General features: G+C 34.2%; 1 protein-coding gene across 7 annotated transcripts in view; it reads right to left on the bottom strand.

Annotated features, from left to right (window-relative positions):
• Positions 1 to 17,855, bottom strand: part of GRIK2 (glutamate ionotropic receptor kainate type subunit 2) — a 632,322-nt gene that overhangs the window by 343,464 nt on the left and 271,003 nt on the right. For all 7 annotated transcript variants that reach the window (XR_011422112.1, XR_011422111.1, XM_001503914.7 and 4 more), the window contains exons 6-7: positions 15,940 to 15,993; positions 12,556 to 12,729 (exon numbers count right to left, since the gene is read on the bottom strand). Coding sequence is in view for 5 of the 7 variants with exons in the window: in XM_001503914.7 (XP_001503964.1) it covers positions 12,556 to 12,729; positions 15,940 to 15,993 (228 nt within the window). In the remaining 2 variants the exon portion in view is untranslated. The remainder of the gene's footprint in view (positions 1 to 12,555; positions 12,730 to 15,939; positions 15,994 to 17,855) is intronic.

The raw sequence follows: 17,855 nt of genomic DNA, 5'->3' as shown, positions 1-17,855 counted from the left end.
ATTCTCCTTCTCACCTTAAAAAGGCCTTCCCATTCAATCATTCCATTGAGCCCTCTCTATTCTACTTCCAGACATTATTACTGTAGGCTTGAATTACAGCTTCCTGCCTCCCCCAGGAGGGAGTTGAATGCACGGGCACAAAGCCACCACATGAGCCTCCTGGGAGCAGGGCGGAGCAGGAAGAGCACAAGTTACCAAGTTAGAAAGGCCTGGACTTAAAGCTCAGCCTCCACCTTCTTAGCTGAATGTCCTTCGACAACATACTAAGCATATTTGAGCCTCAGTTCTAGCATCTGTAAAGTGAGAAATAATGCTCATCTTGCAGCACTTTTTATAATTAGAAATAGTGTAAGGCAAGCACGTCTTTATATAACCACCACAAAGGGCAGAATGCTCTACAAAGAGTGGATACATAGTAAATGGTAAATATTACTTGTATTGCACTCTGTTATTTTAAAACATCTAAAGGCTTTCCATTCTCTTCTTCCAACTTGGCTTTCCTGCTCTCAGCTAGTCTTATCAAAATGCTATTTTATGTTCAAATTCACATTTAAGATCCAGCTCAAGCACTATCTCCTCCAAAATTTCTTTCCTAATCATACCAAACTGTCAAATTCTTATATCACTGTAGCAGGTGTGCCCAGTACTTGGTGATGCTGAAATAATAATAAGAATAAAGATAATAAAAATTATTATTATTAACTTAGCTCTAAGTGGAAAGATAGAAACAGCAAATACTCTTGGTGTAGGATTTCTTGTTCTGAGTAGAACCATCAAAATAACCTTCTTTCTTTCTTTACTTAAGTAGACGAAAGCCAACTCTGCACCATCTCTGTGGTGGCCACAGCAACTGTACATTTTACAGAGACCGCTCTTTCCTTCTTTCCTTAGTAGCAGGGGCTTGAAAGTTGCTGTGGAGGAAGTGGATAAATTTGCAAAAGGGCCAAGGAAACTCCTAGGAGAAAAACAATCACGTCTCCAATCCAGAACACCTCTGAGGGCCTGAGGCTGCCCAAGTGGAGTCAGGTGAGAGAAAACAATCCCCAGCTGAGCGAGGACACAGCCCAGACAGGACCTGAGGGCACTGGGGAAGGGCTGGGTGTGCAAACAGCCTATGACAGATGTGGGGCGCCTGACTCAGCCACGCTGGCACGACGGGCAGGCTCCCAGATACATGTCTGTTGTGTAAGGTAACGAGCTAGAAAACTGAAAAGCTGAAAGCTGGAATGGTGGGAATCCAGGCCAATCTGGGAAGGAACTTGAGCCCTAGCTCTAGCTATGAGTGACCAGACAGGATGTTGAAGGACCATTGGCAAAAATGGCCTCTAACACCAGAGGCAACAGAAGCACGGGTGGATAGAGACTACCGTTTGATTGCCACATTTTCAGCAGAAATACCAGGACCCTAAGTCTGGCATGAGCTCCAAGACTGTGGTACCACTTTCTGGAGTGCTTCAAACCTGGTGTCAGCTACGGAATGCTCCAGGTTGAATAAGACACATCTGAGTAGAGGATCCTACAAAGGAGACCGTGGTCCCATAAACTGGCCTGATCAACTTGATGAAGTCTTGAGTTCCTTGCCCTTATCACCAGATGGTGGTTTTTTGATCATGGCCATCGAGGGAACTACAAAGAAAGAGAACTGTTCTTCCTGTTAACTTGGGCATGTACCATTCTCAAGCGGTGATTTTATGTGAAGTTGTAGTTACATCGTAAGCAAAAGTGGATAAACTCCCATCTAAAAACACTATTTTCTACATCTATTCCCTATTACATGTCAACATTTTTTTTTGATTATTTAAGGCTACATTTTACTTTCCTTACTAAATTGATAATTCTTTGGGTGCAGACATTAGGTAACACATATATATTTTTTCTTACCCACATGGTCTAATACCACACATTGCATACAGAAGGTATTCAATAAATATTTGGAGAATGAATTAATGAGTAGCAATACACCTGAACTTTTCATGAAGAATTCATTTGGTACCATTTGAACATCTGTGTCTGTTTAATAACTTTACTTTTCCCTTCTGGTTCAATTTGGTCACAGGGTATTCTGAAGATTAATGAATAAAATATTTATGACTTCTTTTAGAAAGGCAAATGAAAGATCAACATAATATTTCCTCTCTGCATAATAAAGCGAGAGAATTCCTAATATCCCTCAGGCAAATTCACCCTAAAACTCTTCATTTCCTTTTATCTGATATATTCTTTTGATTTATTAATGTGGATTTAAAGAGTACTGGCCAAGCATATCTTGGAAATTAGTGCATTAGAATAGATCCTTGACCATTCCTTAGGCCTTTATATCATAAAACTGTATAGGTTACACTTTTTAAAAACTGCCTTTCTCATGTAAATATAATTACTTAGGTGTCAGCATCATAAAATGAAGGCCAACAATTTGATAGTAAAACTAGTGCTGATTTGTGTTCATTCATTCACTTAATCTCAACCAGTGCATTGAAGTAAGCAACTACCTACTCTTAGATTTTTTCTAAAGAGTAGTATTTACTTAGTTGCATTCTTATTCAACTGTCACATTTGTACAAACAGCATCAAAAGACTCTTTGAGAATGAAGAACTTTACTGTGAACAGAAATAGTACTTGCACTAAAGTGTAGAAATGGTATTTGCCTTGAAGTAAATGGATACCATGTTTGGAGGATCTAATATGTGTCAGACACTGTCTTTAAACAACATAAAAGTTATATTTTTAATCTTTATAATCACACTATGATGTAAGTATTATTATTTTCTTTAAATAGATAAAGTAATGGAGGCTTTATTAAATGTTAATTAGCAGAAGTTAATAAAGGAAGTAATAAGCAGACCTCAGTTTCAATAGTCAGGTGATTCTGATTCCAAAGTTCTTACTCTAAGTTGGAAGTAAAATAGATTTAACAGTCTTCTATAACTGCCGTAAAAAACCCAAGCAAAAATCCATCCCTTAATTCTGTGCCCCACAAGCCATCTTCTTAACCTAAAAAAAGAAGTGACCTGACATTGAAAGGAAATAAATGGCACGTCCATTTTCATAAACTTTTAACTAGATTTAAAAACGTGTTAAGAGGGATATATCATTCTAATAGCATATTTCAAATTATTATAATTGGCTCATTTTTAAAGAAGATTACTAGATTCAAGTACAAGTAGATTCTGTATGAATGCTTGTTAAGGTTTCTATGTCAATTGGCATCCAACACACACACACAAACACACACACACACGCGCCACATATCTACTACAGTGTTATTGCATACAAGAGATAACAAATGATGTTGAAATAATACGATTGCATTGATTAAACTACATGCGTTTTATCAAAATTAGTTCTCTATTTATAAGGCACCGAGAGGCAATAATCCAGCTTATAATTATAAAAAGTCAGGTAGATTTTCAATATTTTTATATGTCAATTCACTATCCCTTTTGATCCTTAGGACAATACACTAAAATTTATTATTTCTATTTGACAAGCAAGGCTCAAAGAGGTTAAGTAACTTGCCTAAAGAAACAGCATTAGAAAGGGTTGGAAATGAGGTTCAGATGCTGGCCTCCGACTCCTATTTATTAGTTTAATCTATTTTGGAAGGAAATAGAAGGGTTTAGTAGACCAACCACCTACCACTTTACTCAAAATTCGTGTGAAACTCTATCTATTAAAGTTGAAGAGGAAACAGTAAATGTAACATTTTTTGCTGGTTTTTAATTCATCATGCCCAACTTTTACCTCTGGATGCTTAAAGATTCCTTTATATTTGCTTCTGACTATAGTTCAGGAATCTTCCCTTATGCATAATCAACCAATTCTATGTATCTGCATCTATAAAAGAAGGATTGTGTCTGCCCCATGATGTTGTTACAAGGTAATAATAGCACTAGAATGTAGTAAGCATTAAATACATTTCACATTTAGGTTATTTTATACTATGGCTTGTCAGATACAAATGGTAACATGCAATGGGAGCTAGGCTCAGAGTTCATATATGAGGTCATTGTTTGGGTCAAACGTCCTAGGTCTACTATACATCCTAGGATTCTTAATATTCACACTTTATATATGTGTATGCTCTGTTTCTAATAACAGATTCAGGTAATTCTTTGGATCAAACAGGCAAGAGAATTTCTGCATTGGTGGGATATAGAGGTAGGTAATTTAAAAACAAAAAAGAGGGAAACATCTACTGTGGTATATATTTACATTAAAAAAATCAGTTATGATTGTTGTTTATTATATACAACACAAATTTTATTATATACCAAATTCTTGATTTATTTGCAGTATTTTGCAACTGTCTCAACTTCTAAATAAAATTCTTCTAAAATTGAGCATGACAAGCTGAAATTTATTTGTTACACATCACAGTAGTGAAGAGGAAAAATTTGTTAAAATTTGACAGACATATTGAGTCCAAAATTAATAAAATCTACAGCTAAATGCTACATATTTATAAATAAATATTTTTATAAATAGTTAATATTTAATAACAAAAATCTATCAAAATCTTATATCCATTTAGTATCCTGAGGCCATATATTATAAGTGCTAATTATCCTATTAATATTGTAGCCAGTACCACTGTTTTTATAGTAAATAAGTGAGTATATAGCTTACTATTCACAAAAGCATCTAAAAGTAATATGAATTTATATCAATATAAATAATAAAAATTATATATGTTTATATTATTGTTTTTATATAAAGTTGTATATAAATGTAAGTACCTAAATAAATGGAAATATTTTATTATTATTTTTAAATTTATTTTATTTAGAGACTGTAGTGAGGCCAAGATATCTTTTATCTGGTATTGTATTTCAATACTCTTTGGAAATAAATTCTAAAATTATGGAAATAAATAAAATTCCAAAAGTTATGAATAAAATGGAATAATATAGGAAAACATATAGTTTCAATGGAAGTCTACTCCCTTTCAATCTATCCCCTATTCCCAAATAAAGAATGTAGATGAGCTCTGTGTACTTTACTCTGAATGCAAATAATCAGAAAACATGTTTTGTACACTTTAGAAATAGATCCACTCTTTCTTTTTCAGAAATAGATCCAATGAAGAGAAAGTACTATAGTTTATAGCAATTGTTAACCTTCCTTAGCCAGAACTTTTCTGGTTCCTTATGAATATGTATCTGAGTAATAATATTTCTTGCTATCCATAGGCCTCACAATCTCTTACACTCTGTTTCTAATAAATTTCAACAACTCTTTCATACTGACCATAACTATTCTGAATTCCTATATGTTAAATGTTGCAGGTTTATAATTAACTATTATTTAATTGATATGTAAAAAGTTTATTACAGCTTTATCGCCATTGTTTCCTAATCCATTCCTCTAATCCAGGACATCAAATATTGTCCTGGATTATGTGAAATATGTCAAATACATTAAACTTACTATTAGCCCCATTCTAACATGAGTGTCTGCTCCAGTAAAAGAATCCACTGCTTATTTTCATAAGCATCTTGTATTCCCTTTATATTGTGCCCTGTACTTGCTTTCCCAAGGTTGATGACTCGTTACTTCACAGTTTCCTTGGCATTTTGGTTTCTCAAGGTTACATTCATTGTTTACTCTTACCGGTTCTACCTTGATGCCTAGTTCTGATGTGGAGTCCTAAATCTCAGAACGTTGCCAGTTTCCAGACTGCAATGTTGGACTTTGCCCTCTTGTCAGGGCATTGGCCATCACCTTCTCTAGGTGTGCTTGTCATTGACTGTACCCTGAGAGACGATCCTTCCTGAATACCACAAATTTCTGCTTAGCTAGTTTTCCTCATACCATCTGTGATTGGTTATATCCATATGTAACTATATAGATATTAAATATAAAAGAAGAAACTGAGGAAAATTGTGAGCAGAAATGTATTTATTCTTTACAAGTTTGCATTGCATGATCTTAGATCAATGCTTTGAAGATAAATTTTGTTCTTCAGGCAGAAATTCTCTTGATTCAATCTTACTTTTTCCAACTGAAAAGTTTAAAAATTGCCCTAAAAAATAACATGAGTATGAAGGAAATGCTTCGTGGCAACTGCCATTTTTCATGTAAGGAACAATTACTTAAAATAGAAATTCTCTCTCTTTATCAGCTTTAAATAAATGCTGATTATTTAATCTGCCAATGAGCAAAGGCAATTAGATGGAATACTCTATGTTAATGAAACAGTCGAAGTTGTTAGGTCAGCTCAATTATTTACATTCAGATTTAACTTGCAGCTTAGTACATCATGGAAGATTAATAGGTATAAAAAGTTAAGAAATATAGTGCCATTCTGTTATTCATGCCACATACTCCACATCATTTTACTATTAAATCAATCATAAACAAATGTAATGAATGTTGTTCTTATGACTTCATTACATACTCTGAAATATTTTATACAAATATTTCTTCCATATTTGATTATAATATAGATCCCAAAATATTTCTTCTGTGGTAAAGACAAGAATAAAAATAGAGTTAGGGTAATAAATTTTGTGAAATGTTACATATTTTTCAGCAAAATACTAAGAAGTTATGTAAAACCCCTGGTGAATATATGTTTGTCTCTTTCTATCACAAAATAGCATAGAAAACAAGGAATTTTAACAGGAATTTGAAGGAAGACTTGGGAAACTACATCAATCAAGTACAAAATTGAAAAGGAGTCAATAATCAAAGTTTGAATATGATTTTCTGTACCAACAAAGATCTGAGATGTGATCAGTAAGATATTCACTGTCTTCTAACTTTGTCAATTCCCTAAGTTATGGCAGGAAATAGAGGTATTGTCTTCATCGCCAAATCCTGAATGCCTGGTATCAAATCCTGAGTGTTGTGTACAACATTACACACAATTAAAATTGGTCAAAGAAGGATAATTCATTCATTATTTTGCTACTTTTTATACTTTTGGGTTTTAGTGGAATATGAGGTAAAATCAACTCTTTCAAAAGGCCTTTATTGATTAAACAATGGCAAGTTAGTTTCATCCATTGTCTGGCAAAGTTTTATGTTTATGGTCGTTTCAACTGAATCAAAGAAAATAGTTACAGCTAATTAAGACAAGCAGACAGCAGCAAAGGTAGGCTTGTAGTTCTAGTAGTAAATGAAAGCCTGCCTGGTCATACTTTATTTTTCCTTGGTTCTATTTTCGTTGACTTTTCTAAAGGTAAATCTTTGTACAGTAACAGAGTAATCACTGTGTCCACTTAGTATGTGAGCTAACTCCCTGGTGTGAATTGTGTATTCAAGATATTGATCCTTTAAGTTCAGTTAACCAAATGAAAGAAAGTGTAAAATTTCTGAGCTGCGGTCTATTGCTATTAAGAAATAATTGTTAGGAGAACATTGGAACTTAAACACACAATGATTCACCTCTCAAACATTCTCCCTTCCTTTGTAAAAGAGAATGAGAACTACTCTTCTAACTAACTAACCTTTTACTATTTATTTAAAAGCATTTCTAAGCTTTTGCCTTTTAAAGTACTTTTCTAACAAATAATTGAGACTAGCCTAATTGCATTTTCTAAATAATTAGATATCTTGATAATAAAGTGCATGGAGGTAGATAAAAAAAGCTCTCCAGAATATATTTGGGGAAATGAGAGGACTTAGTGATTAGAACATAGGCACAATAGGATTAAAATAAATTAGCACACACATTTGTTCAATCAGGCAGTCCCTCCCTCATTATGAGCACCTACTTTGCACTAGGCAGTGAAGTAGGTACACAGGCTTCAAGAATGACAAAACCAAGTTCTGGCCTTGAAAGAGCATACAATCTATTAGGAAACCAGAGTTTCACACCCAGAGCTAAATCTCAACATGGGGTTAAACATAAAGTGCATAAATGAAGGAGCACTCAGGTAAAATCACAGAAAAGGTAACATACGACTTGAAAATTAGAACATGAGCAGGAATAAGCCGTGCATTCAAATAGGGGGAGGTGGTTCAGACAAGAAACATCCTGTGCTGAAATGAGGAGGTGCATGAGCTTGGCTTGGTGGAGCAGGGAGTAGGCAAACAGGAGGCTGGACAAGTAGTAGCAGCCCAACCATGGAGGGCCTTGACAGTTTAGCAAATAAGTTTAAGTTTCATCGAGTAAATGACAAGGAGTCATGAGCAATATTCTGATAAGATCACACTAGAAAGAAGGTAAGTGTAAGAGAGCAATGTTAGGAGTGGGAGGGGCTTCAGTGAACAGACTATTCCAACAGCCAGGGGAGAGACCACTGGGGCATTAACTAAGGCATAACTCTAGGGTGAAAAGACTGTAGTTGAGAAAGAGATTGACACAGTGGATTTGACAGTGTTTGATGACTGTTGGATGTGAAGAGAGGAGAAAGGAAATGGAGGGAACAGTTGGTATCCAGAATTTAAATTTCCAAAACAGTAATCTCCCTGTAGTTCTCCAACGATATGAGCAACCAAGACAGTCATTATTGACTTGTGTTGCAAATTTACATTATCAAGAAATATGTGTGGTACTATATATCAACATAAGAAAAATGGTATTTTCAAACTACCGAATGGATTACAGGTACATTAGTATTAATATGCCTAGACATTGCTCCCATTATGTCTATGGGAAGGATTTCTAGGATAAAGCTAGACTGTTTAAAATTTACCCTGAGGTATTTGTACTTGACTTTATTCTCTAGAATTGAGATTGCTGCAAAAATCAATAAATCAATAATAAATATAACCATAATCAAGCTCTGACAGATTCAAAAACCGTGAATTCCTGTCCTATAGTAACTGTGCTTGGGGAAGGCAGGTGACTGGTCAGAAGACTGGGAGAAATGTCATCTGATCATGCAGTGAAGGACAGTGACAATGTTAAGTGAAGGGGCGTGCTCACCAGGAGCATGGAAATATGTGACTACTTAATAGGGAATGCACAGTAGAGAATGGGATTGGTAATAAGAGCGCATGTCTAGAGAGGAGTTCAGAGCACACTAACCGGATGTGTGTGGATATGGGAGAGAGTGCGAGAAAGGTGACGTCAAGACTTTTGTGTGAAGGAAGAGGGTTGGACTTCGTTTCTTCCCTTCCTCCTTGACTAGATCAGCCTTGGGTGTAATATGCGACTTGGTTCCCTGGTTGGGTTTATACCAAATGAAGGTAAAAATTTGACTGAGCTACCAACATCAATATCTTTAATGTGATGATCCTAGCCCATAGAAGAAGAAACTACAGCTACAGGAGAAATAGTCTTGTATTCAATAGCCATTTCACTGATAAACACTTAACTTAGGGGCCAATTAAGGTGCTAACTCAACCAGAAAAATTCTTATGAATTCAATTCATTGTTTCCTTTTATAGCTCAAATATGAAGAAAGAATATGAAAGTCTAAGCACTCTGATCTTACATAGTGACAAATGACTATGATGCTGATAATAATAGGCCTTGCTCCAAGCACTAGGGACTTTGCTGATAATCCCATTTCTTTATGGGACCACGGGGAGAAAAAAGAACAAGAGATATATAAACACTGAGATCTCATGATTGACTGAAGGGAATGTTGCCAATGCCACAATGCCAGGCTATAATTCTTTTCTTTTCTAACTAGAATCCTCTCAATTTCCTGCCTTCATTCATGGTGTAAATAGCCTATTAATTTCTTTTCCCAAACATTTAATGACTGGGAAAACGCTTACAACATAATCTTACATGGAAAAGAAAAAGAATATTCACACAAGGCATAAATATACCAAAATTTTAATAAAGATTTCATATTCATTTCATTTTTATAATAATAGTGCACGATTTTATAATTAAAATTAATGGTATATGATAAAAAATATTTCACATATAATCTTGTACGTCATTATATAATGTTATATAACAAAAAGATTTTAAAAGATATTATCAATTTTCCAAAATGGAAATTGTAAAAAAATAATCAATCTGCATCCATTTTGAAAGAAATTTTTATGTTTATGGCAGACTTCATGTTTGCTTCCAAAATATTTTATGTTCCATGATATATTTATAAATATAATAAAATAAATAGCTGGTACAAATTTTTAGATAAGAAATACTATTCAAAAAGTGCTCATACAAGTAAATTTATCTTTAGCCCATTCATTTAAAAAATGTTCTCATGTAAGCTTTCTGGTGAAATCTTTAGAGTTTTCAGTAACTCAAATAAAATATATAAATGAAGGGGCAATTATCTCTTCTATGTGAAAACTTCCAATTTTTTCTTATTTAAGATGCCACTTGAAAAGCATTTTATGACTATACCAAACAGAAGAATGTTGGCATTAAAAATTCTTCTAAAAATTTCGAAATCCATGGTCTCTACACAATGCCCAGAAATTTCAATAAATAGGTTAATTTTCCTATCAGTGCACTTTCAGTCTATCATTTATCCATTCCCACTAAATCACCTGTCAGTTCAGAAGAAGGGCAGAATTGAGGAGGAATGGACTCATGGCTAGAAAGAAAGAACTCAGATTTGTATTCCTCCTAACATGCTGCCTTTTTGTTCTATCTTCTGAAGGTTAATTATCTCCAAGAGCCCCTACCTCCCTGGATAAGAAATTAATATACCTTCTTTTGTATTTATCTGTCTTTCAACAGTCTCCATAAGTTACCAGAAGTTAGAACATACTTTGTTTCAGCGGATGACACGCAGAGTCATTCAGGGAATCATACAGAAATACGGAGTACCCAAGTAGAGTCGGATAATTTTCGTGATTCTGATTTATAAAGGGGCACACTAGTCCTTGGACATATCAATAATTATTAAGACTGTCATGATGCCTATTGATTTACTTTTCCTAAATTCATTCAATAATGGTTTTGAATAACAAATAAGGTATCCATCCTGAATTTAGAACAGTAAAGAGAACTAGAAAGCAATACATACATGACTAAAATGACAATTTAAAGGATAGCATACATTTTAATTTTCAAATATAACATTGTCTTAATAAGTGCCCAAAGTCTGATTCAAAATCTTCGAAGTGGGAATAGAGTATAATATTTCTAATTTTTTTCTATGTTTTATTTTATCTTTAATCTAAATGTACTTTACAGGAAAATATTTTTATTTTGAATTTATTTAGAAATTTTCTTCCCAGTAAAGTTTCTCAAATATATCTTAGGTTAAGACCAAAATACCAGAACTAGTCAACCATCTCTTTCTATGCAAAGGAGTAAAATTCCCCTCATATTTCTTTATAAATTATGTGGATATAAGACATTTTCAAATTCTAGTAGGTTATTTTTCTCACTAAAAGAAAACAAACGCCTTTTTTTTTCATCAGAAGATTGGTGCCTTGAGGGTAACCATGATTTCTTCAGAATCTCTATTAAGACACTCAGTTTGTATCACTAAATCTTCTTTTAAGGGAAAAAATAATTAAATTTTCCCATTATTTTGCTACAACATTAAAAATATCCTTTGAACTCCATTGAAGCAATTAGTGGAAAAATTACAATCATAATAAAAAAGCTTTTCCACAGATCAGAATAGAGGATGTTTAAGCTTATAAAGTCCCCATTTAGATTGACACTTATCAAAAGCAGGTAATAATGACTTAGGAAATGTAAATATTGCCAAAGTGCTGAGGTATTTCCTAAATTATAGAAATAATTTGGAGTATAGAAAATAGATTTAATGAAAATATATTAGGCATTCATAATTTGTTTAAATAGTATAGTATAAACGTACTCAGTCCTATAAAGTAGCCAGTAGCTACATTTGGCTACTGAGTATTTGAAATGTGACTAGTCTGAATTAGCATGTGCCATGTCAAACACACACCAACTTTCAAAGACCTAGTAGAAAAAAACGCAAAATATCTCAGTCGTAATTTTTATATTAATTATCTTTTTAAATAATACTATTTTTGATATAATGGGTTAAATAAAATAAACTAATAACATTGATTTTTATCTAGTTTTTGTGTATGTTTTTTAACCTAGCTATTAGAAAATTTTAAATTATAAATGTGCCTTGCATTAGATTTTCATTGGCAGCACTGGTATAAACAACTAAATTTATTTAAGAATGTACCCCTTTTACAGTTTATGCATTAATCCAGTTTCTAGGTTTAAACTAGGACTTGAAAATGATTATTGGTTACTCTTGAGCCTTAAAAAGTGAATAAGCTCAAGGAAGATTTTTGTGTGATGTATGTCATCCATGCAACCAATATCAGAAACCAACATGATGAAAAGTAATCACATATTGGTAGTTAAGACCTGAAGGATAACTATCAGGTTAAGGTCTTCTTTTCAGCCTCCAATTTATCCTATATATATGGTACTAATTAATTTTACAGAAATCCCTACATTATAGTATACTAATGATAGTTGTAATGCTTTTTTAGATACTTGGATAAAAGTGTAAATTTGCCATATAAAATTGATTTAGAACATCGTTAATAGAATTATATGCAATAGTAGCTCTGTTATCATGCCTTTAAAATCAACAATTAAACCAAAGTTTGGATCCAGAGGATTTAACAACTTATGTAATATTACTTAGAAACATGCAAAACAATCTTTAAGTGAGTATTCATACCGTCATAAATCCATCCAGCAAACCTGAATCGGGTTTCGGAGGTGCCTGCAACCTTTCCATTGACCACTTTTCAATGATGGAGGAGACTTGTGTATTTTCTGTATTTAATATTCTGAACCCCGTCATGTTAACGCCACTGTAGCGGTAGGGTTCTACATCAAGAGCAAAGAGGTCCTGAAAGACAAGTTTCTTCGTGTTATTATCAATCGAGTATATTCACAGACATGTATAATTGAAATAGTCACTTATTCTTGCTTCCCTTAGAATAGTTAACACCATTGTGTCTCAAGTGATGTTATGTATCACAAATCACCAAGATTCAAACAGACTATTCTTATGCTTTGCCAATGCAAATTTATATATTCTACATAAACATGTACATATATATCATATTCTAATTCCACCAATGGAACAACAGGCTTTTGTGTAACATATCTTTAAGATTTGCATAAGCTTTCTTCTCCATGTTAAGAATAGCTTGCCCTCAAATGTTATGCATTAATATTATACTTTTCATTGACTATAGTGTTTTTCTAAGCTCAGCTTCCTTGACTGGTTATTGAAATTTTTTTTTATTTTCTGTTGTCTTTTTTTCTTTTAAAGAAATAGGTCATGAAATATGACCTCTAATCAATGAAAATTATATCAAAGCTGAGGAAAAAAGTTAACAAGACTAGCCTTTTTGGTTGCAGAACTTTTGCAGTTCCTTTGTCCTATACCTTATCCAGCAACTTCACCATAAGGAGCTCTTTAGATTTTGATTGCCCCTTCCAGTCTGTATACAGTGAAGGCTCTGGCTTTGCTCTTTGGTTTTCCCAAGAGATAGGAGGCCAACGTTGTCAGAGGAGTTAGAGGTCACTATGAGAACATACAGCATGTGGGACTTTTGCCCACTTTGGAGCTGGCATTGGCTAGTCCTCAGATCTTACAGACAACAATGAGAACCAGGGAAAGATTAATGCCATTGTTCCTGTGCACAGCTTGTCTTGGACTCATACAACTACACAGGCTAGATAACAGGAATATAATTCAGTGAGAGCAGTTGATGTCGGTCTGAGATGTGCTCTGTTCTGTGAAACATATAAGGGATCTTTAGATTTTTATTTTTTGACATTTGCGATCTAGCCAAGGAGATATATATATATCTCCAAGAGGTAAATAAATAATCTATTGCAACACACGCTAAGAGGTAAAAGAGTAGATATGATAAGTGCAAGGTATCAGAAGCAAGAAAGATGCCTTTTAATTTTTAAAATTAGGAACAACTTCATAAAGCAGATGGGATCTGAGCTTCCATTAAAGAATGGCCAGGATTTTGACAGCCAAAAGGAAAAAGGAGACCATTCAAAGTGTCAGTAGAGACACAAAAATTAGAAAACATAAAAAATTAGGTTGGAATCAAACTAAAAAAGGCCTTCAATTACAGGCTAGTGAGTTCTATATATCCTCAATTGTTTTTTTTATTTTTTTCTCTTATTAAGAGATACTTTTGATTTCCCTAAAATCTTGTGATTATGGTAGAATTGAGTTGCAACAGCATTGAAATATAATTTAGTCACGAGTGAAGGCTTCCACTCCCTCTCCACTAGCCTATCACTAAGTTTCTTACAGGCCACAAAATGTTGCCTGGTGGGAAGTGACATAGAGATACAGCAGAGCTGACCTTAATATTTACCAGTAAAATACAACCTACTGCATGAAAAATCTCAACTGGAGGAAAGTTGTTATTACAGGAAGCTATTATGATCAACTAAATTTTAGTAATTTGATCTAGTAGCTTCAAGACTCCTAAAAGCAAGGAGACCAATTGGAAGACTTTTGGAGAAGATGCATGCTAGAGACACTATGGAGGAAAAGTCATTAGTATTTCTTGGTGACACAGGAGTCAGAGACAATGGAAATTTTGAAGGAAATCAGAAGAGGGGTCTATACATTCAGAGGACAATACATTAAGGTTTAAATAATTTGAAGTTATCTTAATGCCACACAATTAGAATTGTTCTGTAATGTACCAATACACAACAATTCAGGAATATTACAGACGGGCATTTAGATCTCATTTGAAGAAAGGTAAAAATTGAAGCTCTAAACACATACCAGTTCTGAAGGAAATAATAAAAGAGAAACAAAGAAAATAGGACGGAGGCCAAAACTTGGAGATACTCTCATATTTTGGGGATAGGTAGTGTGGGGGATCGGAATTTGCCATGCCAAAATGTGTCTCTTTGGCTTGATTATTTTTAAGAACAAAAGACTCAGAAAGAAACTTTACCCTTCTCCCTAACTGCCTAAAAGAATTTAAGATAGGCCTGTCCCAGGAAGGAGCTAATACCATAAGATAACTATAGTACAATATGAACCAGGTGTGGTAGACATGAAGGAACCTAGCAAGGCCCACCTACGCAAAGTCTTCCCCATATTCCACTGTTTCTGCATGTATGGCAAACATTTTCCGTCTCCATGTGAATGACCTTCCTCCTCTCTGAAGTCCCAAACTACCACTCCCAACGTCCTCCTTTGTCTTTAGCTAAAGATGGTATTTAAGGTGGTGGCTTTGGCCATTTTGGTGAGTTAGTCAGTTTTCCTGAGTTTCCCCCATTTTTACATGTTATTAAACGTTGTTTAATTTTTTCCTGTTATGCTGTCTCACATTAATTTAATTCTTAGACCAGCCCGAATAACCTAGAGGCTAGAGGAGTGGTTCTTCCTCCCCTAGAGCAGGAAAGAATTAGTTACAGAGACAGACAGCTATTTCACAGAGGAAGGAAAATCAAGATAATGTATTGAGAAAGAAATAGAGCTAAGAGTAAGTAGGTTTGATAAAAAGGTGAAGTCAGATTTTCATTCATATTAAAGAAAAACTGTGTGATGGGTATTCAAAGACAAAAGATAAAGGTGACATTCAATTTGCTAATTGCAAATTAAAGCATATTGACTTTTAAAAAATCAACTAAACATAGGCAAAAACAGGATAGAAAATTTAATCTACTAAAAGAGCAGCTTCAATAAACCTGATTTTCATATAGTGAATAGACCCAAGAGAACAACATAAGAATTTGTGCTTTTCTAAAACATTGATTTCTCAGAAAACTAATTTTAAAATCTGTTATGCTCTGAAAGTCCTCTAAAGCAATATAAAATAAGACATAATATTTTGAATTGATATCTGAAATGATATTATTTCAAAATCATCAGCTTCCCACCAAGAATTATTAGTTCTCCATGACGATAATTCCTCCTGCGTTTTATCAAAATAAAATAAAGTATAATTACAAAAGTGACAGTCATTATATTGCTTCTTGTCACTCAAAAAAATTTGTCATTCCAAAAAGTCACAATAATAAAATTTAGAGTATTATCTTTATATTTTAATAAATTACTTACCAGAGTGGTAAAGATATAATGATAATATTCTGTCATCATTCCCATAGCTAATGCCTAAGAAGTAAAAAATAAAAATAAATAAATATAAAAATATTAATATTGAAAGCACACATTATATGAAGTACATTATATGAAATACATTATATCAACAAATGAGAACAAAATAGTAGATTGTAATGAAGAATCAGCCAATAATATTTGGGTTACATTAAAACTGGGTGAAACTAAATCTTTTCCCCATAGTTAAAGAAGATTAGTGGCTACTAAAGGGATTTCCAAACCAATTCTCTTGACAGAAAAGCTGTCAGTGGAATGTTTGAATTGTGAAACTTATGGCTTTATATATTAAAGGAGGCATTAAATCTTATGCAAAATCTGAAATTAGCAATCTTAGTTAATTATATTTATAATGTCTCCACTACAAATACCCTAACGAGGAACACCATTTTATTTTGATGAATAGTATTCTCAATTAGGAAAAAAGTGTTGCAAAGTAGAATATCAAAAGGAATTTTTTTTAGCTAAAGTGAGATGTTTTCTTAATACTGACGAAGCAAATGTAAATCACCACTACACAGTTAAAGAAATACATTTTATTTTTATTAGTAGACCAATTACAAATTACTGTTTTCTTTCACACTTCTACAGTTCTCGTCAATTTGAGACTATTCCTCTCAAAACAAGGACTTTTGGATTGCAACTTCCAGTCAGAAGAAGTGCCAGTTTCTCCTATGAAAATAGAGAATGCTTTTGAAATAGCTGTTTATCAATGAACAGTAGTTGGTGATGATAATTGAAAAATGATGCATCTTTTAGCCGAATGAAGAGCTCTTAGTAGGAAACAAGGATTCTCAGGTGCACCTAATACTCATCCACAAACTACCATCTACACAAACACATTTAGTAAGTAGCTGCTCCAGCTACACCCTGTGTATTCTATGCTCATAAGTAGGTATTAACTAATTAGCCAGAATAAAACTTGTATTTCTACAACATGAGCTGCTCAGTTAAGACAGGTTAGATGTTTGTGAAAAATTTTGGAACCTATAAAATGTCTTTTTTATAAAGGGAGAAACATTTGCTAATGAAAGGTGGAATCAAGAAATTGAGCAGAGGAAAGGAATTTGGGAAGAAACATATGTTTGGTCTTAATCCGTTTCCGGCACAGAATTCCCAAAGCCCTTGGAATTTCCTGAGCTGATAAGAGCAACAGGAGCATCTTTTGTTGTAATATTTGGTCTCTTGTCCTCAGTTCATGAAATTGCTTCAGAGCCGTAACGGTGAAATGGAAGTCTTGTTACTCCTAACAAGCCCCTTTCCACCACAACTGAGTTTCTGTTAATGAGGTAACTTGGAAATCCCCTAAGATGGGGGAAGGGTGGCTGGTTACCAGGGGAGCAAACCATGTGATTAGAGAGTTGGAACTTTCAGCTCCACCCCCCGACCTCCTGGGTGGGGAGAGAGGCTGGAGAGTGAGTTCACTGGCCAATGATTTAATCAGTCATGCCTATACAATAAAGCCTCCATAAAAACCCAAAAGGTGAGGCTTCAGAGAGCTTCCTGGTTGGTGAACATGTGGAGATGTGGGGAGAAAGGCATGCTCAGAGAGGGCATGGTAGCTCTTTGCCCTCTCTGCATACCTTGCTGCATGCATCTCTTCCATTTGGCTGTTCCTGAGTTATATCCTTTCATAATAAACTGGCAACCTAGTAGGTAAAATGTTTCTCTGAATTTTGTGAGCCTCTCTAGGGAATTAATCAAACCTAAGGAGGGGGTCCTGGGAAACTCCAATCTCTAGCCAGCAGTTCAGAAACCCAGGTGATAACTTGGATTTGCCGTTGGCATCTGAAGTGGGGTGTGAGGGGAGGGGAGAGAGTCTCGAAGGACTGAGCCCCTAATCTGTGGGATCTGATGCT

This window comes from Equus caballus, chromosome 10, assembly GCF_041296265.1.
Source record: "Equus caballus isolate H_3958 breed thoroughbred chromosome 10, TB-T2T, whole genome shotgun sequence".
In the NCBI taxonomy this organism is placed as follows: domain Eukaryota; kingdom Metazoa; phylum Chordata; class Mammalia; order Perissodactyla; family Equidae; genus Equus; species Equus caballus.
This window is presented reverse-complemented; position numbering and strand designations above follow the sequence as displayed.